This window comes from Stegodyphus dumicola, chromosome 9 (genome assembly GCF_044657685.1).
Source record: "Stegodyphus dumicola isolate Sdum_Otavi_A_Nest chromosome 9, ASM4465768v1".
Lineage (NCBI taxonomy): Eukaryota > Metazoa > Arthropoda > Arachnida > Araneae > Eresidae > Stegodyphus > Stegodyphus dumicola.
Window position 1 is genome coordinate 103,139,613 of NC_140776.1, and position 25,022 is coordinate 103,164,634.

General features: G+C 30.6%; 1 protein-coding gene across 11 annotated transcripts in view; it reads right to left on the minus strand.

Annotated features, from left to right (window-relative positions):
• Positions 1 to 25,022, minus strand: part of LOC118205983 (cullin-5-like) — a 170,684-nt gene that overhangs the window by 13,527 nt on the left and 132,135 nt on the right. For 10 of the 11 annotated variants that reach the window (XM_085823827.1, XM_085823830.1, XM_085823829.1 and 7 more), the window contains 5 exons: positions 19,228 to 19,359; positions 19,001 to 19,121; positions 13,355 to 13,527; positions 8,976 to 9,137; positions 5,202 to 5,320 (listed from right to left, as the gene is read on the minus strand). In XM_085823827.1, the coding sequence (XP_085679953.1) occupies positions 5,202 to 5,320; positions 8,976 to 9,137; positions 13,355 to 13,527; positions 19,001 to 19,121; positions 19,228 to 19,359 (707 nt within the window). The remainder of the gene's footprint in view (positions 1 to 5,201; positions 5,321 to 8,975; positions 9,138 to 13,354; positions 13,528 to 19,000; positions 19,122 to 19,227; positions 19,360 to 25,022) is intronic. The other variant, XM_085823835.1, reaches the window with a different exon arrangement.

Consider the following 25,022-nt stretch of genomic DNA (forward strand, 5'->3'; position numbering starts at 1 on the left):
GTAAATCTTGATCTAGAACTGATACCACTTGTCTAGGCCATAAAAGTGTCCTTGTTTCTAAATTCCAAAAGCTTTCACCCCTATCAGCTAGTCCCACCCACCTTCTTAACCGTACCCACTGCAAATCCTAATCCCATCATTAATATCTCTAATATTAATCTTTCAGAAGATAATATGAAAATATTAAAATATAACTTCAACTTTTAAAAAACATCTAAACCTTCAACTCCTCAAATCATCACTGCTATTGAAAAAACTTTTAAATTCTCTAAAACTTCAGAAACACAGAAGGACACAATCCAATACTCAATTACTCACAACATGGATTTTAATAACAGATCATTTGTTTCAAATCTTAAGCGAAAGAAAATGAAGGCCTTAAGTGAAATTCACTCTAATGCTAACATTATAATTTTTAAAGCTGATAAGAACTAACAGATTATTGTTATGGACAAAAACACATACAGAGTCTCGAAACTGATAAATGAAAGCCAAAATTCTTTCAAATTCTGATCTCACAAAAGTAAAAACAGTTGTTCAGTCTTCTCCTATCATCCCAATTCAATTTAAAAAAATCTTTTATTCCACCTATTGCTAACAGTGCTAGGTTCCATACTCTTCCCAAAGTCCATAAAATTGGAGTTCCGTCTTGACCTATTGTTTCCATTTAAGGAACAGCATCCTTTGGCTAAATATTTAGTTTCCAGATTTTCTCCATTACTTTCTAATAATATTCACACTGTAAAAAGTTCTTTTGAAGTCATTGAGATACTTAAAGATTTTTCTCTCCTGCATTCCATTGTAGTTTCCTTTGATGTGAAATCACTGTTTACTTATGTTTCAGTCAAAGGAGCACAAATTGTCTTGAAATCAGGCTTCAAGAATTCCATTTTACACACACTAAAATTGAAGAGTTAATTTCTCTTAGTAAAAATCTCTTTGAATACAAAACACTTTGTTTTCCAAAGTTAATATTATCACCAAATTGAGAGAGCCATGGGTAATCCTCTCAGCCCTGTACTTGTTGACATTTACGCGCACTATTTTGAAGTGAGATTATTTCAGAAATTTTCTTTTCATTTCTGGATTTGTACATAGACGACACTTTCACACTTTTTCATGGTAATAAAGAAGATTTATCCCAAATTTTATCTGTTATGAATTTGATTGATCCAGCTATCTAGTTCACTTTTTAATCTAACAACTCCCTTCCCTTCTTTGATATTCTTATAATTCGCAATGAATCTGATTTTGACACTACTGTTTACTAAACACTTTTATATTTGTTCACCCCCCTGCTAAACCCTGTCACTTAGCTAAGAAAAAATGGCTTCTTTTTACTATTATGTATTTCATGTTCATGAAGTTTGTTCTTCAGAAGCTCTGCTTGCTAATAAACTCAATTATTTGAGATCAGTTTGCATTGATCCAGGATTTCTGTTTGTTTACTGCCCTATGCTAAAACCATGTCACCTGGCTAAGCAAAAAATGGCTTCTTTTTACTATTATACATTTCATGCTTTCAAATTTTGTTCTGCAGAACCTTTGTCTGCTAATGAACTCAATTATTTGAGATCAGTTTCCATTGACCCAGGATTTTCTCTCGTGGTCAAAGCCTTTACAAAATTTTCTGCTTGCCATCAGAGAAGACATTCTGCTATTAGAAATAACATTAATAACACTGTGGAGTATAAATGTCCACTGTAAAATTATGACCACTGCTTTCCAGTCCTGCAGATTTCTTTGCTCCTCACAAAGAGGGACCTGTATTTGTTTGCCCTCGAAATCAATTGAAATCTTGTATATAACTCTACTCCGGACTCAAGGTTGTTGTGTTACTAATTTCACATAACACATATATCAATAATTATTATTTTGAAAGTTAATTTGCTAATACAACACTGTAATGTTTATATTCAGGGAGGAGATAAATGAAAAATTGCCCTTTAAGTTCACCTTATAGATATAAAATAGCAATAGCATTATATCTATACAAAAATGGATATTATTAAAAAATACTTCTAAACTTCTTTAAAGTCATATTGTAAAAATATAGAGCTATGTTAGGTCTACAGATAAATATTATTAACAAAGCTGCTGCTTAATATAGCTATGTATCATTCATGAGCTGCAATATTAGTACAACTCAAAACATGAAGTATTGAGATAAGCATGCCTAAAGTTTTCCTTGGTTCTGAAATGCAAGAATCGTACACTTAATTGTCAGATTAAGAAATAAGCATTACTAAAAGATCATAAAATTTAAAAAAATTATCAAATTTTTTATGAAATAATGTTAGTAAAAAAATTTTTATCAAATTTTTTAATATTATATTGAATTGTTCTCGAAGTTCATGGCTCATACACAAAATTCGAAAACAATAAACTGAATTTTATTAATAATGTTACCATATTGTGACAGGTGTTACAAAATGGCATTCTTAATATTTTCCTTGGTTCTTGGTTGGGTTTTCCTTGGTTTTAGTTCTACATCAGTAAACAGGATATAAAAGAGTGAACGATTTTCCAACAGCAGCCTACATAAGTATCAAAATAGAATGCATTTTTATTGTTAAAATTTTAGATTGCTGCAAAATGCTAAAGAAGAACTTCCTATTGCACTGCTGGCTATAAAACAGTATAGACTGTCAAATTTCTCCATAGATAATCTCCATATATTCTTGCAAGTAGTTTATAATAAGTTTTTCCAATAATGCTTCCTGAAAGGACTGGAGATTTTTCCTACACCTGCTGTCTTTTCACCTTCAAAATCTATTTCTTTAAAAGAAATCTTCAAAACGAAGTAATCCTGTGATTGCTCTCTTACTTTTGATACAGAAATGTCGTTGAAGTATACAGTGCCATGATAAATATTTATGCAGTAAAATTTTGATATGTTTGATACCAAGGAATGCAACACATACACATTGCTGTCATTTATTATAACAGTATTGAGCTAAAATATGTGCCAGTGCTGCTGCAAAGATAATTTTACAATACTGAAAATGGTCACAACTCAAAGCTTGTTATTTTTCAAGTTGTGCCAGTATTGTAGACCATGATGGATAATCTTTATGGAACATAAAATAAGTAGTTTTCAATTTAATTTCATATACATAATAAGAAAGGAAGCTATCATTTTTAATCAGTTAAATATTTTTATGCACTAATCTAGAAAAGCAGACAAATAAATGCTTAATCATAATAAAACATCATTTACTCCAGGTTAGAAGACATATTAACATGAACAAATTTAAAGGAAATTCGCACATATTTTACTACACATGGAGAAAACAATGTAAAAGCTTACACATCCTGTTCCACTGGGAATTAAACCAGTAACAAAACTCCAATATACAGTGATTTTAATCAACCAGATTAAAATAATATGAGGGTTGGAACTTTAATAGTGGCAACTATTTATTTACAAGGAATACAAAAGTGATTCATGTCACCATGTTTTACAGTCCTTCAATATAGTCGCCAGCATTGTGTACAACCCGTTTCCAACGATGTGGAAGTCGCAGAATACCTGTAGCAGCGCCTGTTTTGTTAATAGTTTGAATGGACCGGTTTACTGCCGCAAGAATCTCAGGAACAGTTTGGAAGCAAGTGCCACGAAGTGGTTCCTTCACCTTAGGAATTAAGCCATAGTCACATGGGCTTAGATCTGGGGAGTATGGTGGATGGTAAAGCACTTCCCAGCCCCATCGCTTGAACAAATCAGTCACAGCTTGCGCTGCATGCGGCCAAGCATTGTCACGCAAAATGAGAGGAGCGTTCTGCAGAAAGTGTCGCCGTTTTTTTCTCAAAGCTGGTTGGAGATTGTGATCCAAAAATGAGCAGTAATACTGCGCAGTGACGGTCTGCTGTGGGGGAACGGTATGTGTTAGAATGACACCATCACAGTTGAACATGATAATCACCGTAACTTTCACATTGCTGGGGTTCTGACGAAATTTCGAATGTCGTGGTGACCTGTGATGACACCATTCGTTTGATTGGCGTTTCAGTTCTGGCTGGTACGATCGGGCCCAAGTCTCATCCAGCGTAATGATATGCCGTAAAAAAGCATCTCCTTTGCGCTCATAGCGCTCCAGGTGGGTTCTGGCAGTATTGTATCGTAGCCATTTCTGCATTTCCGTCAAGTGATGTGGAACCCATCGTGAAGCAATTTTTCTTATGGACAGGCATTCCTTCAGAATGTGCAACACAGTCATATGCGCTAATCCTGTTTGTCCAGCCAGCTGATGAACCGTTTGGCGGCAATCACTGTCCACTAGTGCGTCAACAGCTTGCACGTCTGCATCGCTGACACTCGGACGACCTGGCCGCAGCATGTCTGCCACGTTTTGGCGTCCTTCATTGAATGCTTTCACCCATCTTGCTATGGTTCTGTAAGGCAATGCAGATTCCCCGCAAGCCTCTTGATGACACTGTCGTGCTGTATGACCTCTGGCACATTTAATTTTTATCCAACAACGTTGTTCTTGTTTTGAAAACATCTTGACAACACTTACTTTAGACCGCGAGCTAATACAAGGATCCATTCTTTGCGTCACTCCGCATGCGTGTGACGTAGGCAGGACGAGTCTTTTTGCTGAGAGGTAAGGTAGGTATGTAGTTTACGTGTGGTATACGTGATATTCTTCGGTTTTGTTGCGTAGCATTTTTTCAGCTGTGTTGCCACTATTAAAGTTCCAACCCTCGTATTAAGAATAGAATGCTCATGTTTAATTTGCACATCATTTTTTAACTAATTGCAGTTTATACATATTTCACTTCTTTATATGTTTTTAAAACTTCAGCAAATTTTTAACTCCACTCAATTTAATAGAATTTTTTATTTAATAAGTCTTAAAATAAAACAATATAGGCTCACAAGTTTTTGTTTTGTTTTGTTTTGTTTGTGTGTGTGTTAATTCTTCAAAATAAATATTCATTACTTTACTTTCTGTATAAGTAATACATTCAATTTTAATGCTTCAAAAGTTTTTTCAATATTACAGGAATTTCTAAGAAAGACCTAAATTGGAAACATAAGTGTTTTAAATAATATTGTAATATTAAATAATAATATTGTAAATAATATTGTAATAAGTAAATAAATTTACAACTCTATATATATCACCCAATATTCCACACAAAATTCATAATTTCAAAATTGCACATAAAAGTACAAATATAAAATACAGACTTACATTAATGAAAATTCTTGATTGACCCAAAATACAGTACTCTCATCAAAATCTTTAGGTGACTTAGTCTCAGGGAAATACAATAAAACTTGTCGCTTCAATTTAGGATAGGAAACTAAGGACTAATATCAGAAAAAATTTCATCAGTATATTTTTTTTTCCATTTTTGAATCACACAATATGACAAAAGCACTTACTTGCATTTATTATGGTATACTTAACAAAATGTTAAAAATTCCAGCAGCATAAATGTTATAAATTGAATTTACAAAGATTTTAACAGCATCTTTCTTTTTTTTTTTTACTTCAACAATCGAAGAATATCAGACCTTTTTCCTATTGCACTGATATAGTAGCACAACAGGACTTCTTATCTACATGCTCTGGAGCAGTGGTTCTCAACCTTTCATCTAACTCATACCATTTAAACAAAAATTTAAAAACTTACCAGTTTAATTTCTCAAAAGAAATATTAAAATATATACATATATATTGCCATTTGTACAACCTATGAGCTATTCATATTAAATATGCACACATAAAAAATATTAGATTAAAAATTAATAACCATTTTAATTATCAAAATTCAAGTTATAATACTTCAATTCTACAATTTACTGTGAAATTCGGGCCTTTTTAAGACAGATCAATTTCACTTAATAGAGCAATAAATGGTGGCGACACAAAGTGTATAAATAAATCGATCAACTCTAAAAGAATTAATGAGGTATGCAGGTCGATCATATATAAACGAGCCTTTATTGGCTGAGAGTGGGGAAGGGTATTTGTGTGTGATTGGGCATTTGTAGTCGTTAGGTGGGGATACCTAGAGTAGGGAAACCACATCAGCCAGCTTGTCCAGTGCTTAAGTGCCCTTACAATGAGTGTGCCCATCTCTCTGGAGCAACACATAATTATAAAGTTTCTCTGTGAAAACATAATTATAAAGTTCTCTGTTCGTCTGTGAAAACATGAAACCAGCTGAAATTTACCACAGACTGCTTGCCCAGTTCGAGGAAGCTACGCTTTCATGGTCAAAAGTGAAGGTTTGGTGCAACCAATTTAAGCAAGGCCGTGAACGTGTTGCGAATCAAGCACATCCCCGTCATCCTCGCACGAGTGTGACTAATGAAAACATTGCACGTGTTCGTGAGCTTAGCGAATGGGATCGACGTTTCCCATCGCTTCAAATTTCGGAAGAACTTGGTGTCAGCTATGAAAGTGCCCAATCAATCATCAGAAAGCATTTGGGCTTCAGAAAAATCTCAGCACATTGGGTTCCAAAGGTTGCTGAATGATGATCAAAAAGCCACAAGAGTTTGCATTTCTCAACTGCTTCGAACTCGTTTTGAAGAAGAAGGGGAAGCTTTGCATAAAATTGCCACCAGTGATGAGACATGGGTGCATCATTACACCCCCGAATCAAAGCATGCAAGTACGAACCAAAACTCGATGTCTGCGGGGAAAATGTTGGCCATGGTTTTGGGGATTGAAGGGGTGTCCTACTGGTAGATTTCTTACACGGACGTCAGACCATCAACGCAACCTACTACTACAGTCTCTTGGATCAAGTCAAGCTTCAATAAATGCAGAAAAGAAAAAGAGAAAGAAATGAGATTTAATCACCAAATCCATGCAGATTATGTCGCTGTCTTTTTAACACATAAATGACAGCCATTGCAGTGACAGATCTAAACATAATGCATGAATTCAGTAGCATGCATTTGAATGCATGAAATTTCTACACAGGGGAAGATTCAACATAGCAATTGCTCCCACATCCACAATAGACCTACAAAGCAACAACTCTGCATCAATATATATCTCATTCTTCATTTTTCACAATCTAACAATAATGCCTAGCATATATTGATATTTATAAATATTCATCTAGAGACAATGATTTTTAACAAATGATGATTGTCTTTGATACTTTGCTTATTTTATGATTAATTGAAAATAACAGAGTTTGTCAAACCAATTCATAAAGTTCAATTAATTACTTAATTACTTTACAAAATATTCAAAACAATTATGATTTCTTTTGCTAACAAACATTAGTTCCTTACTTCTTCCTAATCCCTCTTCATAAATGCGTTTCATTTTCAGTGTACACGTGAGATTTCATAAACTCTCAGTGCAACAGATAAGTTGTCACAATTTGACAGTTATTATCACTGTGATACTATGATATTATTACAATAATAATAGTCAGAACAATATCAGGAAACTCAGAAATGCAAACAAAAATATTCAAATACCACATACATCAATGATTTTCATTTTATAAATAAAATTCGTCATACTGAATTTAAGGAAATGTTTACAACAAGTTATATTTCATTTATCAAATTACCTTAGTCTGGATATTTGCAATAAATTTTGCTGACTTTGACTGGGTTACTGGTTAGAGTTACTGGGCTAGTGAAATAAACTTCTCTAATACTTAATTTTAAATGCCTAATATTCTCATTTTTCTCCTAAAAAAACTAGTACAAATGTTTATTTACTTATTATAGAAATACCTTTAAGCGAAATGTTTACAGAAATAACTCTGTAAATTAATGAATATCATGTTATTATGATAGTCCTGTCTAATTTTATCTTATATGCAGATCCATCTTTATTCTTCAGTTATATTCATTTGCATTGACTCATTCATTATTACACATCAACAATCTGAAGAGTTAATATGAGAGCAAAATAAACTGGCCACCATTTTTAACTTACTCAAGTACTATCATTTTTAACAACATATTTTCAATGAATTATTTAATATTTTTGTACTTTGCAGGTATATGTATATTTCAGTATTTCAGCTTGTTCTTCAGTATAGTTTCATGTAATTCCTTAATATTATTCTTTAAATTTGGAATTTATTTTCAGAAGTACAACTACTTTTTTTCCCCCTTCTTTCTCTCAATGCAACTTTTATCATAGTCAGTGTGTTGAATTTTAAATCTTACTTCTCAGCAATATGCAAACAGATAATTTCTTATTCAGACTGTATTTTTCATCCTCAATGGCATTACTTGCCATATTAACAAGTATAAATTAACAGAGTTATATACAGAAGCTGGTTTCAGAAAATCACCCTGAACTCTTTTTTCTAAGCATTGAGATATCCTTTCTTTTTGCATTTCTGTTTTCAAAGTTAAAAATAAAATTTAGAAAAATCATATATTAATACTCATTACAAAGTTAAGGAATCAAATTAACAAATCAAATACTACACTCAAGTTTTAATACATTTCAGAATCAGCACTAATAGATATGAAAAAATGAAGGGTAAAGTATAGAAGTATGTCTCTTAATAACATTTTGCATTACAAATATCAAATCCAAGCTTGATATAACAATACTAATAATGTTTTAAGTGATTCTACCATACCTGCACATAGATTATAATTACACATTTACTAATTAATCTATAAATATCAATTTATACTCTGAATGAATCTTATTAATGAAAGTGATACACAATAACAAGAGAAGTTGTCCTCATTTCAAATTAAGAAAAAAAGCTTTAAGATTATTAAAATTTTATAGGAAAATTTTTTATATAATTTTATATTTTTTTATATAATTTTTATTTTTCTAACAGTTTTTTCTCACGTGCACTTTAATTAATGAAAATCTCATGTGGTTGTAGATTTTAATTGATGGAAATATATTTATGTTCAGTAGTGTTAACTAATAAACCTATATCCATCCATTTTCAAAACTTAAGAAAATGAGTAAATTAAAAAAAAAGCAATAAAAACGAATAAAACCTACCCATAACGTTCTTCTTAATTCAGCGTCAGAAAGTTCTGTAGCCAATCGTAGATTTTCAAATGTTATTCTGTCATGTGGTCGTTGATTCCAAGCAAACAGAACTGCCATTTGGAATGCAGTTACATCTAAATCAAACTTTCCAAGAGCATTGTTAAAAGTGATCTATTTAAAATAAATAAAATAAAATAAGGAACAAAAGAAGTTCACTGATAATAATAGAAATACAGGAAAAACATTCTGATGATGTTTTTAATGATTTTTTAAAGACAAATTTTTGCTTTTAAAATTTTAATTCAAGATTTCAACAGCATTTTTCAAATGGAATATTATCTTGATGGGTGTCTTTTATGTTATAATGGGATCTATCTATTTTCCAAGTGGGAACATCTCATTTGAAATAAGTAACACTTTTCTGTAAAATTTCTAACAAATTAAAGATATAAAATCAGTTTTCCATAACAGAATCATAAGACTTTAAGGATTCAATATGTGAAACTTAACCAATAATGAGAATAAAATGAGTATGGGCAACACCTCCTAGAACTAACTCAAGGCCACGGCGCGCAGTTCGTGACGTCACTGCAGTAGGGATACTTTCGTCCTCGCCAACTTTAAGGGTGCCTTCTTAAATATCCATTTGAAAGGCTTATATAAAAATTGAAATTTTTATATTTAATTCTCATCGTTTATAAATCTGGAAAATACCTTGCTTTCATTAGAATGTGAAGAACCGAGATTTTTATTTTTAGAATGTTTTCGATACGAATAACTAGAAATTTTAATTCCATTAAAAGTTATTACTGATGTTACTAAATTTAAGCGCTGAGAAACTCTTGTTAACGAAAGAAACTTCACACTTAATGAATCGGAATTTTATTTTTACGCAATAATTAAACAGAAAGACAATTTAAGACATGAAGGCAGGATATAGATCCTAAAAAATTGAGATAAATTCTAACTGATTTAAATTATGAAGCTAATTTACCTGGAATCATGTAGCAACATAAAATCATTAGTTGAAAACAAATATAATTAATCAGAGATGTTTATTGGTCAAGGGTCATATTAATTATACTTACAACAATTTATGCCTTGACTAATAAACATCTTTGATAAGTATAAGTAATATATCTTATTTTTGACATATGTTGCCGAATAATAATAAATACTCATGTTTGAAACAAATAACGCTAAGCTTGCAATGATTTAAATAAGTTTTTATAATTATTTGAGACATTAGGTGCACAGAGAGAATTGCATATTATTTTGCATTTTAAATGGCAAATATCAAATCTCTGATAGAGGTCTGATATAGATCTAAATAGCTAACCTCTGATCTTTACAGGGAAATTTTATAACATGATTTAGCACTATTGTGTGGAAGGCAAATGTAACAAATCCTAAACTGGGATGTAGAACACAACAAATGAAAAACACAACTATCATTGCATTATTACTGCCGAATAAAATTACTAACATATAATGCCCTTAGGATGCACTAAATTATACATTACAATTCGAAACAATTTATACAGAAATACTTTAGATAACATGTATATGTTTATTTTCAATCAGTCAACTAAAAAGAGGAAGGATTGTTCCAATAGAGGAAAAGAAGAAAATCATCGAAATTGTCTTTACAGTCAATTCAAAATTATTCAAAACTGTCTGTAAACGGGAAACAATAAATATTGCTTTTTTTTTTTTTTTTTTTTTTTTTTATCACAGACTGCATTTCATCAAATAAAAATGTATGGCATAATATTTCATAAAGACTACATTTCTATCTTTAGAAAGAACTTAAATTGTAGTCTTTATGAAATATCATGCCATACATTTTTATTTCCATACGTATGTATATGCATGCGTATATATGTATGACAATATATTCGATTTCTTTGGGGAAAAAAAAAATTGCTTCGACATACTGCTATACAAAATATACAATTTAAAATAATATATTTGGGGTGAAGAAAGAGAATTTTAGGATTTTTAACATATATATATATATATATATATATATATATGAAGTAATTAAATTTAAAAATCAAAACACAATAAAAAAATTTCATGAACTTTAACATATACACATAGAAAAGTTGCATTGATATTGCACTATACAAGTAAATGAAGAGGGAATACATAATGAATACCTTTGACAAAAAATAAATGAAACTCAGAATTTCGTAAATTTTAATGCGTGCAAATATATAGAAATGCATACATTCCCTGTAGCAGGTAAAAATTCATATTTTGGTTTGTTTATTCTACTAAATAATATAAGTTAATGTTTATTCACGACTAATAGAAAGAAAATCATACTTATCTATTAATTGTATAAAGTGAAACAGGTACTAGTTTTGAAGAATAATGTCTAATTAGATAGAAAATTCTTTTGTCAAATAAAGTGTTGCATAAATTTAATTATTTACTTACAAAAAATCTGAAACACTTGCATGCAAAGATTGTTATAATCGGATTTAATTATCTAAACTAGAATTAAATACAAGATTTTGTAAAACTTCATATTTAATGATTTATGTTATATTAAGTGAATTTTAAGAATATCAGGCATGAACTCACAAAAATTTAAATAGCGTATTTTTTCGCATTAACATCAGAAACAAAATTGGTATTAGTTACAGATATATTATCAAGATTTTTCAAGGTCTTCGGATTTTAATAAATACGCTGTTCCTGTGACAAATGTATCGAGATATTTAAATGCAAGCATTTTGCAACATACAAAATGTATTTACCATTTTGAATTTTTATTAATCCTACATTTAATCTAATCCTACTTTTAAGTCACACATTTGTTTAATTTACTTAACTTGGTAAATGATGCTATTTACTACAAATTGACTAGCATGACGATAAAGAATGCAATCTGCTATAGATTGAACGATTAGCATGATGATAAACAGTAATATCTGCTATAAATTAAATTAATCATCATACTTATATAATCTCTATTAGACTTACAATAAGATTAAATATGTTTACTTTCTATAAATGTATGTACTCGCTTTAGTTTATGATAATTATAACATACTTAACACAGAAGCACTTTTTAAAGCACAGATAAGTATAAACTTATTCATTAAAGGGGAAAAAAAAAAAAAATGCAACTTACCTTCGAAAATATTTTTGGCTTGAAATTGCTTCTATGAATCGCCTTTATTCCTTTATTTAAGAATTCTTTCTCTTTCGGAAAAAAGAAACCTGTACTTTTGGACCATTTGGATATTTCCCTTTACAGTTAGGTACACAGCATGTGTAAACCATATCAAAAATTTGAAAAACAAATAATAAAGTGGAATACTTATAATATAGAAATATCTGAAAAAAGAAAGAAAATGTAGACTGTTCTTATGGACGATTTCTGACCAAGTGACCGTCAAAACTCCGGAAATCCACCCACCACAGTCCTGGGTGGGGAGAGTTAAATGAAATACAATCCCTACTGACAATGACGTCACACCTCCTCTTGGGAAACGCGCCGTGGCCTTGAGTTAGTTCTAGGAGGTGTTGGTATGGGAGACTTCTCAGTAAAATTATCATTCACACATGACAGAAGATTGAATCTTCTCTCTGCCAAAGCAAGAACACTAGGAAGTTTAACTTTCTCCACAATGCTACTTATTACCATCAATATGACTTGAGTTCTGCCAATGCAATAATACAATTAAAAAGATATTTCTCCATAATGCTATTTATGACCATCACTGTGACTTTATAATCTTAAGTAAATCGTTAATTGTAATGTAAAGTAAATTGTTATATGTAGGTTTTTCTAAATTCACATTCTGTAAGTTACATTTATAAAATTATTCTGTTATGATACTTGCATTTGTGCTTATTCACTTACCAACAAGAATTAATTATCATTCTGAATATTAACAGTTATGGAAGATAGTCTGAACTCTCCAATATATTATAATATATTTATATGCTAAAATACCATTATTTGTTATTTTCATATTTTTAATAGTCGATAGACTTGACAAATTTTAAAAGTAACACATGTTATGACTAATATATTGTTCTAATTTATGCACAGTCTTGGTATAATAGCAATATTCTAAAGCAGGATTTATCAAAAACTATGGTATATTACATTATTTTTATAGCAAAATTTTTACACGAAAGATTTAAATGAATGGTCGAAATGAATACAAAGTGGCCCATATACTGGTACATAATATGTAACTTGATCATATTTATGTTGGTACATAATGGTGTATATATATATATATATATATATTATTCTTATTTATGTGGTACAAAACTAAATAAGTTTTAGAATCCCTGTTCCTAATCAGAGTAAATGTGAGAAAGTTGTATATATACAACTAGGAGAAAAAATAAAGTCTTACAGTGCCATTTGACATGTGATGATACCACTGAAGTTTACGACCACTGTGTTTTTGTCTATAAAATTCTTCTACTTCAGGAATAAAATCTTCAAATTCTAGAGGCAATGATACTTGTACCCGTTCACTTCCTCTAGCCCAAGCACCAGCATTAAGAATTTTCACATTGAAAGAACCTATAAAATGTATTATGAAGAAAAGAACAATAATACAAAAAATTATAAAAAAATATTTTTAAAAAATTATTAATAAAGAAAACAAGTGGAATAAATTGATATCAGGAACTAACTCATGAAAAAAGGCACAAAAATAAACTGCTGGATTTGAAAGTGACATAATGCATATAAAATAAAAACTCGTATTTATTTTATAAATTAATTACATGGATGATATGATTAAACTTGCATGCTGTTTGGCATTTCAGAACACCTAAAGTTCAGTACTGTGAATAATCATTATGGGTAGCAATAACTGCTGCTATGTGACTTGGCATACAGTGGAGTTAAATCTGGGTATCAACTAAAGATATTGCATCCATGAAGCATTAACACTTTGCCAAAGTCCATCTGTTGTAGTTATTAGTGGTTATTTTTGCCCAAGCCTCTGGCCAATGACAGAGCAGATGTTTTAAATCCATAAAAATATCCTGAACATACTGCCTAAAAAAGATATGGAAAATGCTATCTGTTGAAACAATGTCACAAAATGTGTGAAGCATGCAATCACATATTACTTTGCTGGTAGCTGACTCCACAAGTGATCTCAACATTTAGGTCTATTGGAAGCTCTAACATCTCTTCAATGTAATATTGGCTAAAAAAAGTACTAGGTATGTATAACAGATGCAAATGGGACTTGTAGCACATCCCATACCATAATTACAGGTGCTCAGTTGATATGATAATGTAAAATGACTCCAACAATCAGTTCCAATACAAACATGACTATCATGCGGCTGTATGAAAAATCATGATTCATCAGAAAAGATGGATGCACACCATTCATGAATCCATGCACATTGTTCAGTGAACTATTACAATCTATACCAAAGATTGGCAAACTTTCAAAAAAAAACAAGGGGCCAGATCACAAAAATTTTGGGCTGGGTAGGCTTCAAAAAAAAAGTTTAAAACATTTTTTAGGAAGTGATATTTTTATAGTTATGCACATTTTGCTAATATTTACACCACCCGCCCTAAAAAAATTCATAAATAAATAAAATAATTTTGTTTATTAATAAATATATAATGGAATAAGTTAAAATTTTATACTAATGTGATGAATACAATTGTTTTTTTCAAGATAATACTTTATCATATTGAAGTTCGAAGTTAGTACTTCCAAGTTAGTACTGCCAACTGTTAATAATGATCTGAGCTGCGACTATACACACTTCATTTTTGAAAATTTCCTTTCACATTGGTAAGTAATCCCAAATACAGATATAAATTGACATTAATATGATTTTCTCTTTTTTTTTTAATGGCGGGTACGAGCCATTTTTAGGGTTTTGCCACTACTAAGGCCAGAAGTGGTGGTCATTTTATTACGGAGGCATCTAATAGGCAGACACTGTTACCTTCTATGAGAAGACAGATAATTTCCATCCATGCCTTCTTCAGGATTTGAACTCGGGATCTTCAGTACTGAAGTCTGTTTCCCTATGATCATATTTATCATCTGAAAGGTATTTATATAACTGAGTTAGATCCATTTCTTCAACCATCATTTTTAGCATATCATCATTCTGCAGATCAATCACTTGCATTTGAAGGTCCTCAGTTGCACAAGCAAATGGATTTTAAAATATGGAGATGTCTTTGCGCTTGCAAAAGATCCAAAAAACATTGTTGTAACTTATGTTCACAAAATGTACCTGTCACAAATTTTGGGGGAATGGAGATTTCACACTTTTACAGTATGGAAAACAATTAAACTCATTTAACGTGATTTTTCAGCAATAAGACAGACAGAATTCATTTCACATGTGAGCATAGCAGTTATGCTCATAGGTGAAATGGTGTATTGTGCTGTATTTAATTATGGTAAAGCACACTAGGGCTAATATAAGCACACTAGGGCTGCCTAAGGAGAGGGATACCTTCATGGAGGACTTTCTAAGGGTAGATTGGCTCGTATATACATTATATATGGAGAAAACCACAAAAACACCCATGCAGCCAGCCCGTTCGCGGGATTCGAACCTTGGACCGAACTACCAGTGTTCAGCGACTTTACCGCTCGGCCGCTGTTGGGCCATACGTGAAATGAATAACAAATTTAACTTAAATTAGAAAAAATAACAAACAGTTAAATTAATAAATTTAACTTTAAATTACAAGCCTTTCCTTGTAGTTTGAAGTTAAATTTGTTAAACTATCCCACGATATCTGTAAGAAATCATAATTTCTATAGTTATTCAATGTTCTATAATAGTGGTTGGACACTTTTTCTCATTTCGAAAAATTTCAATTATTTCAAAAGTCTCAAAAAAAATTTTCCATTGCTAACACATCAAACTACTGTATGGTAGAGCAAATCATAACCTTTCACTTTGTTAGCTTTAATAAAAAAATCATGAAACTGATGATGAAAGTGAATAAAATAGCTTACACAACTAGTTCAATGAGACATGACAGATTGAAGTGTTTCTCGCAAACAGTACGCAAATAAATAATACAAGGATTTTACCCAGATATGTTTAACATTTAGCTTCTTCACAATTATCCAACTAATACTTTCCCATCCTACATCAATTGTGATACATTTTAACTCATTTCACTACAAACTGTGTTAGTGTTTTCTCAACTTCCCTGAAGATATCTTTCCCAGTAATTGTTCCATGCAGATCATTCACAGAAGCTAATTCTTAGGTCACCTCAATATTGATTCCTTGAATAAACAGCAGCAATCTGGTTGTGTCACTAAAGTCTTTCAATACATCAACAGCCAACAAAAATGAAAATTTTTGCTTTGTCTTTTAATTGACTATTAATGCAGTTAATAATGTGCTCAACTCTTTTAACAGTTCTCGTCGAATGGCTGGCAGATCAAAACAAATGCATTTCCTCTGGGCACATTTCTTCAGCTATCACAAACAAACATGATTTAATAAATTCATCATCAAAACATATTTTTTTTCCTTTTTCTTATCTTTTTTATCTCTTTTTATCCCACAGGGCATTAGCCTTTTGGCCTTTTACGTTGAAGTCAGTTTACTTTTCAAATTGCTACCACAAAATATTAGAGCCCTGTATTATATTTAAAGAAATTAAATAATGAAGAATTTGCATAAATGTATATATGTTTCTCGCACTATGATAAAACAACGATACCTAGAGCCATCAAATTTTGAATAACAGAAGTTTCCACCTGAATATGGGCATCTGGAAGCCCGAATTTGGAATTTGTTTTATTATCTATTTCATACTTTGTAAAACTTTAACGAACTTTGTATTAACAAACTCAATGATTTCGAAGCAAGCAATGGCAACACTGTATGGGGGAAAAAATTTTATCTCCAGGGCATGAGACTGTGTATCAGAAATTCCAAAGATATACTCATTTCAAAATTATTTTGCAATACTGCCATTAAACTGAATTGAACTTGAACCATTAAACTGAATTTAATGGTTCAAGTTCTTCACGAACATGATATTTAGCAAATACAGGTAACACAGAAAACGTTAAAAAAAAGCTTCTTTGGGCGTAAAGTAAAATCTGAAGGCCTTCCGATTTTTTTTTTCTTTTTTGGCAGCTTATAAATGAGTTGTTCGTAAGTTACTTACTGCTTCATTATAAATTTTTAATTTTGCAAATAAATCATATTGTAATGAAGCACTCTATTTTAAACATTCCAGTTTTAACAATCATTCATTTTCTGTGAACTTTAAATATTGTTTTGAGTGCTTAGTTTGGTAAGGATATATATTTCACAGAAGGAACTACGCTTTTCACAGAGCTATTATATTATGCAATAAACACAATACTTTATCATTTAATTTCATAGCCAAATATTCATTCTGCTTTAATACCACAACTATCAAATTTCACTTTCCACCTTTTACCTCCACTTTTCCAAGGTCTTGAGAGTGAAATGAGAGTAGTTGGTAATAAGTAAAATAAAATGAAAATAATAAAACAACACAGAGTGCTGATAATCACTAAACACCAAAAGACATGACAAACAATACAACATGTACTACTAAAGAAAAATTGAGAAAACTGGCAACATTTGTTCTATGGCAACGGCAGATTATAAATGCAAAGATGTGATCCCAATAGTTATTTTTTAGAACTTCTCAACCCAATTACTGGCAGCTGCATTAAAATTTTTTTATTTAAATACAATATTAAGCTATGGGCTGTATTAAAGCAGGCTGCAGGTCAGATTTGGCTCACAGGCCAACCCCTGGTCTCTACTATAAACCAGCGGTTCTCAACCTTTTGATGAGTGCGTACCATCTAAACAAAAATTGAAAACCTTTAGTACCACCACTACAAAATACTACTACACCACCACTCTTGCATAAATTTACAAGTGTTAGAGAAAAAAAACTCAACTAGGATGTTGGGGTTTTAATTTTTGAATTTAATAGTTAAAAATACTTAGCTTCTTTGCATACCCCCTATTTTTCTCTTGCATACCACCAGTGGTACGTGTACCACTGGTTGAGAACCCCTGCTATAAACCATTAAAGAAAACAGAACGAAAGCCACTTTGCAAACAGTAGGTAATGCTACAAGCAATGTGGCATCATATGTATGGGAACTGACTGCTGTGTCATGCCCCAATCCCAAGGGTTTCTGATATTGCTGTACCATTCACAAGCAGTAAATGAATAAGACATTTCTTTTCTTTAGCTCTTTTAACCAGCCATATAAAAAAAAAATCAATGTTTCTTTAATGAAAAATTATAGAAAGATTAATTCAAAAAGTCTGACCAAATTTTCAGTCTTACTGTTTAATAAAATTATTTCTTGAACAGTATCTTCATACATAAAACAGAATTAAATGATAAGCCAGTTTTTAATGTATAGGAATGTTAAAATTACAGAAGCTACCATGATGAAAATTTTATATATTTATGGATATACATATTTTAGATGTGCAAATAAAAAACGTATCATGTGTGTGTGCACATTCTGTCTGTCTACCACAAGAATATCTCTTAATAGGACGTCTATAGCTGTCTGTTGCTAAAGAAATAAGCTCTAACCCACTTTGGTAGTGATGTCTCAAGTAAATGCATTTAAGTTTGACAACTCAATGTCATTAATGATAAATTGGTGATACAAACTTTTTTATGTTTATTTTAAGCATAATACTCATTATGTCTGTAATTGTTTTCTCCTCCCTCCCTGAGCCAAAATTCACCAGAAACAAATTAACAATAAAATTTTACCTATTTGAAATATACAAGGCCTATTACTATAATGACCATTCTTAATAGCTGATTGTTCAAAATGGATACTGGTATAATTATATATAACATTCCCATTAATACAATACACATTATTATTTTATATAACCATATAAAAAGTAGACGAATTACAGACATATTCCTAAGGAGTACACATAAAATGTTAAGAAGCATGGATATAAAGCACCTTATCACCTTAAAAAAGTGACAAAAATTTGTAACTTACCAACCCAAGAACCACTATTTCGATGAAGATCTTTAAAGTGCTGATTAAGATCTTTGTTAATGTTTACATCTTGAAACATCCTTGCTAATTTGTTTACATAATCAGCAGGCATACCAACATCCTTTGGTGTGAGGGGATAAATAAATAAATAAATAAAGGTTAATAATAAGCAGAATTTTATATATTATAAAACTCATATCAAGATAAAAATTTAAAACTTTACTTACTCTTAACCATTCAACCATAATTTTGTCTTTCTCACTGTCAGCTGAAGACTCGAGAATGAGACGTCTTGTGAGATGAGATTTGTAATACCTCATGAAAATATCCTTATTTTGAACATACTTCAAAACTAAAAGCTGAAGAAATAAATCGGAGAGATGAACATGTGTACATATGAATTTTAATTTTAACAACAGTATCATTTCAATCGGCTTTAAGCATCTTTCTGCTTCAAATATTAGTTCAGAGTAATCAATATTTAAAAACCAGGAAACCATTTCTACAAATCTGATAATATTAAGTTCTGATAATATCTTTAATTAATAAATTAGCCTGCAGGGGCCTTACTGTTGGTAAACTTTTCATTTTTTATTATCTTTTAAAAATTATCTTTTTTTATTACCTACATCAACCTTAAAAGTGAAATTTCAAGACTCTACCTAAAAATATTTATATATGCAGCATGTAAAATTTCAATTAAATAAAGCATTTGGATTAACTGTACAGATGCCTACACCTACAATCAGAATGCTAACACACAAATTTATTATTGTTTCATTATAGTACATAAATCTAGCAGAAACAATACTTTTATTGAACATAATTTTTCTAATAATTACAGAAAAGAAAATATGCATAATTAAAAGATATTTCATGGACACATAAAACATATTTTTTATAAAAGTTTATAAACTTGTAAAGAGATAAATCTATAAGATCTAAATATTTTTCCTCTTATGATTTTTGGAAATAAAAGATAGTAAGCATTGAGAGTTAGTATACATGGGTTTGTACAGATTAATGAATCAAAAGGAAATGTAAACAAAATAGTTTTAGGAAGAAAAGAATGGCTTCCTCCACAAATCTCAACAGCAAGCCATACAACAGTTTTCCTACAACTTGCAGAGAACTTAAGGAATAATCTTACTTGGAACAATAAACTGCTCTGGTTGGAAGAAAAACATAAAATAGATTAAAAAAATTATTGAAGTTAAGCATATAAAAAGTGATTTCCAAAAAGAAGAGCATTACACAATGCATAAAAAATGTGAAATGTTCATTCTAGATGCTGTCTAATCATTTTAACCCTTCAGAGTTATGGATGTAAAATTCCATATTCAAGGATGGCTTTACCACTTATTATAACTGAAATTTTCTGCCAGATGAATCTAATTTTGGATTGCATGTGTATTGGAAGGAAAGGATTCGAGGTACAAAGTGAGAGAGTCATTCTAGAATTATAAGAAAGAAAATATATTTATGACATTTCGGAAAACTCTGAAATTTCTAATGCTTCAAAATCTGTAATGTTTGGAGGGTTAAGAACATGATGATATGCTTTTGACTAGGTGATATTATCGATTGATGTATAAGAAAAATACAAATAACAATGTAATACGTAAGGCTAATGATTAAGCATGATCACAATCCACCAGTAGCATGGACTAGGTCAGCTCTCTTTTAGATCATGGGTCTCCAAACTATGGCCTGAGGGCCAAATCTGGCCCGTGAGCACTAACGATCTGGACCACTAGGGATTTCTTTAAAATAATGTTATAAAATTTTAAATTACAAATAGAATATGCAATAACTGTTTCGTATAACAGCCAATCCAGAAATACATTGCCTATCATGCACATTCTTTGTAAAACATATTATACAAACCTTTCTAAATTTACAATGAGTGAAATACTGTAACACTGTATATATAAAAAATCTCACATGGACATGCATGACCTCCTCATATATCCTTTAAATTATACACATTTTTTGCTGCATTTCATTTAAACTTATTTCCTTGAATTCCATTAGAGATATATTTCTCACTCACTTTGCGACAAGGCAAAAATACATAAAAACTCAAAACAACTTCAAACAAAGCAAGAGTTTAAATTGTAAACAAATGGCGCATTCATTAGGCTTCGTAGCACTTAAACAACTTTTAAATTGTTGATAATTCTACAATTATTGCATGCAGATTAACTAAAGTAATAAAAACCTGACCCGAAATACAAGAACACCATAATTCAGTGACTTTTAAAGGAAAAAGATGCACAATTTACAAACATATAAGAATAAAAAAAATGAGCTCATCGAGCCAGGTAACAGAGTGGGTATATATATACATATATATATATAGAGAGAGAGAGAGACTTTTGATGCAGCAGATTGCAATCAAAAAGGGAGGTGCACAACTAAATGTTATAGCAGTGCCATATAGAGAATTTAAGACTACTTGTTTTTGAATTTTGCAAGATACATACGTACAGACATCATGAAAAAAATCTCTCCTAAATCCATTTTGGGGGAAAGAGTCTCTTTATTCTGTGCGTGCGTACAGATGTCACACAAAAAATCATTTAAATAGATTGAAGAGAGGTCAAAATGGATATTTTCATTAAAACATGATATCCTAAATTTTTTACAATTACAATACTTCGCACTTACTTAAAGGTTTCGTGTGTTATCTTTCTAACTTTTATAGTACTATGCTAGGTCGGTTCATAGAAATTTTCAGTAGTGATTTTATTTAAAACTTAATTTTTGTTCTTTTTATGTAGTAATTTATTTTAATCTTGGAGATGTTTTTTTCACACAAAACTTACCCAAAATATAAAATACTTATGAGAGAAAGTTTGCCTCAGAGAAAAGTGTAAATAAAATACACTGATAATTTGTGACAATGGGGAGATAAAACTACTGAAAAGTAAAGTACATAAAGAAATCTGTAATATTCTGGGACAAAAATATATTTTTGAAAATGTTTAAAAACAGCTTTAAGAAATTTATATTAGGTGAAACTGCATAAATGTCTAAAAAACAAGACTTTTCATAAGATCATAGCACATAAATCCAATCACAAAAATCTCACTCCCTCATTTAAAAACATGTATGCTGTTCCTCATAAATGCTGTTCATTATAAATGCTGTTCATTACAGTGGTATGATGAATTAACTGGATCGTAGCTTTGTGAAAGAGCCAATATGGCCTACTGGCTAAAATGTTTGGAGACACCAGTTTTAGATCATATGACAGAAGAATCAAAATGTATCTAATACATACAATTTTGGATCTACTTTTTTTTTTATATATATGTTTTCAACCAACATAAAAGTTTAAATTGTTTTAAAAATTCTTATCTCTATAAAAATGAATGCATATTTTTGATAACAGTAAAATTATCCAAAATATGTGTAATACAATTGATTCTTGAATATTTAGTTTTTCTATAAAACAGATCAAAAAAAATTTCATATTTTTTAAACAATGAAATGAAAACTTCATCAGGATGGCAAAATGGACAATATTTACAATTTTGGATCTACTTTTTTCCCATGTTTTCAACCAACATAAAAGTTTTAATTTTTTTTAAAATTCTTATCTTTATAAAAGTTAATGCATATTTTTTATAACAGTAAAATTATCCAAACTATGTGTAATATAATTGATTCTTGAATATTTACTTTTTCTATAAAACAGATCACACAAAAAATTTTTATTTTTTAAAAAATTAAATGAAAACTTCGTCAGAATGGCAAAATGGACAATATTATGTTTTTGAGTACCCTCCCCCCCAAAAAAAAACATGCCAGTTTTAGTTCTAATTATTTAATTAGGAATGACTGATGACATAATTCAATAACTGATACTTTTAACAGATATTAATCATATTATATGGTAATATTAATTGGTGGTAACTTAAATATTCATTACTGAATAATAAAGAGGGTGTTTACACATTTTCAAAATAATTTAAATAAAGAATTGAAGAAAAACAAATGTTTTGCAGTAAAAATTTGAGGCCACAAATTATTCATTGAAACGAGAAAAATGGTTTGATTTTTTTTTTTTTTTTTTTAAATTTTTCTTTCAAAACGTTGCTTGTAAACAAATTGTGGACCGAGGAATATGTTTTTGCGCTTTCCGAAGAGTAATATTCCTATTCCGTAATTCAGAAACACGGTGAAATGAATCACATTAAAATTTCTAAGTGGAAAATAAGCAATATTATTCTTCAGAAAAGGAAAAACCATCAATGGACCTTCTACATGGAAAGAAGGTTCCAAATGAATACCAAAAAAAGGTACATACTGTTTCTAATGCCTCTCAAGTTTATTCTTATTCTGTAATTATGAAGCTTAGAGCAATGTATGCTATTATATTTTCTAAGAGCAAAATAAGCAACATTATTCATTGGACATGAAAAAAACCGTCAATTATTACTTCTGCATTGAAAAAAACTTCAAGCAAATATTCAAAAAAGGTACATACTCCTGTTTCTATAGTTAAATCATTAGTAACCAGAGAAAATCCGACGATGCAGAAATCAATTGTAAAATCTTTAAATACATCCGTACCAACAATAAATAAAACAACAAACCAAGACTTACAACTTTAAAAAATCTAAAAAGCATAATGTTCACCAGCTTTGGCCAAGGCATGTGGCTCAAGACACAACAGCTTGCAGAACCCTGTATGAAAACTATTTAGCAGGACATAAATGAAAATACATTGCGACCTTTGCTGAAGCATGGTTTTACCTAAATGATGGCAACAACTAAAAAAATGTTTTATTTGATACTGAAAAGGAAGAGAAAAAGAAACCATAAACTTAGTTCCGTCAATGCATAATTAAGTTTCTGTAATGGCTTTATGATTGCCGCAGGATTCTTTTACAGTAGGAAAATAAAAATAAGAAGAGCAGAAAAAAATTTCAACATTAATTCACTATCAAGAGAAAGTTTTATGACCGATATTGACAATAGAAATTCCATTTCTTTATGCCAGTGACTTTCAAAGCGTAAGAATTTATCAAGACAAAGCAAGAAGAATTTATCAAGACAAAGTCATACTTTGAAAAGTACCACAGAATTTCTTGAAAAAATGAAGACCGATCATATATACATATAGTACAAAGTCCGTAATCCGGACGTCCATTATCCGGAATGATCTATAATCCAGACCTCAAAATCCAAAAACTTTTTTTGTATGCTTTATGCATGCTCGTTATTGCTCGTTTGCGCATGCACGTTGGGAGGATGTGTCTCCAGACACATTAAAAAATGCTTGGCATAATTTATGGCCAGCTACCATATTTCATGGTGACCATATTTCATGGTCATTCATAGCCGCGAATTTGAAGGTATTCGGACATCGCAAAGTAAAGGTGAAATTTTCCAGTTATTGGATTTTGTAAAGAAATGTGGAGAAGTGATAATAAATGAAGATGATATAACAGAAGTTTTTCATTGGGACGACAATGCCCCAATTATCAATCAATTAATGGACAGCGAAATCTGTAGTATGGTTCTAGATCCAGAAAATACCGCTTCTGATAGTGAAGAAAGTGACAGAGAGGTTATTGAAAACAAAAAAATTTCGATTGATAAGTTAGTCGGTATTCGCAACACAACAATTACAGGACTTGAACAGTGGAACTTTGTAACTGAACAAGAAATTATGTCTGTTTATAGAATTAAAAAGAAAGTATTGGCACAAAAAACAAACCAACTTAAACAACTTACATTGAAAGAAATGTTTAACACAGTAAACAAATAAATATTAAGCTTTTTTTTGTAAATTTTGATACCCTTTAGATCATAATTGCTCTTTATTTCATAAATTACAGTTTCATATTTTTAATTGTGTAATTTCTGTATGCAATCTTACCAGATTTAAATTGATGATCTATGATCCGGAAAAACCCCTAATCCGGATGAAGTCCTGATGAGTCCGGATTATGGACTTCATACTGTATATACCTTTTTAACGTATTCGAACAAAGTTCCCTGACCTATG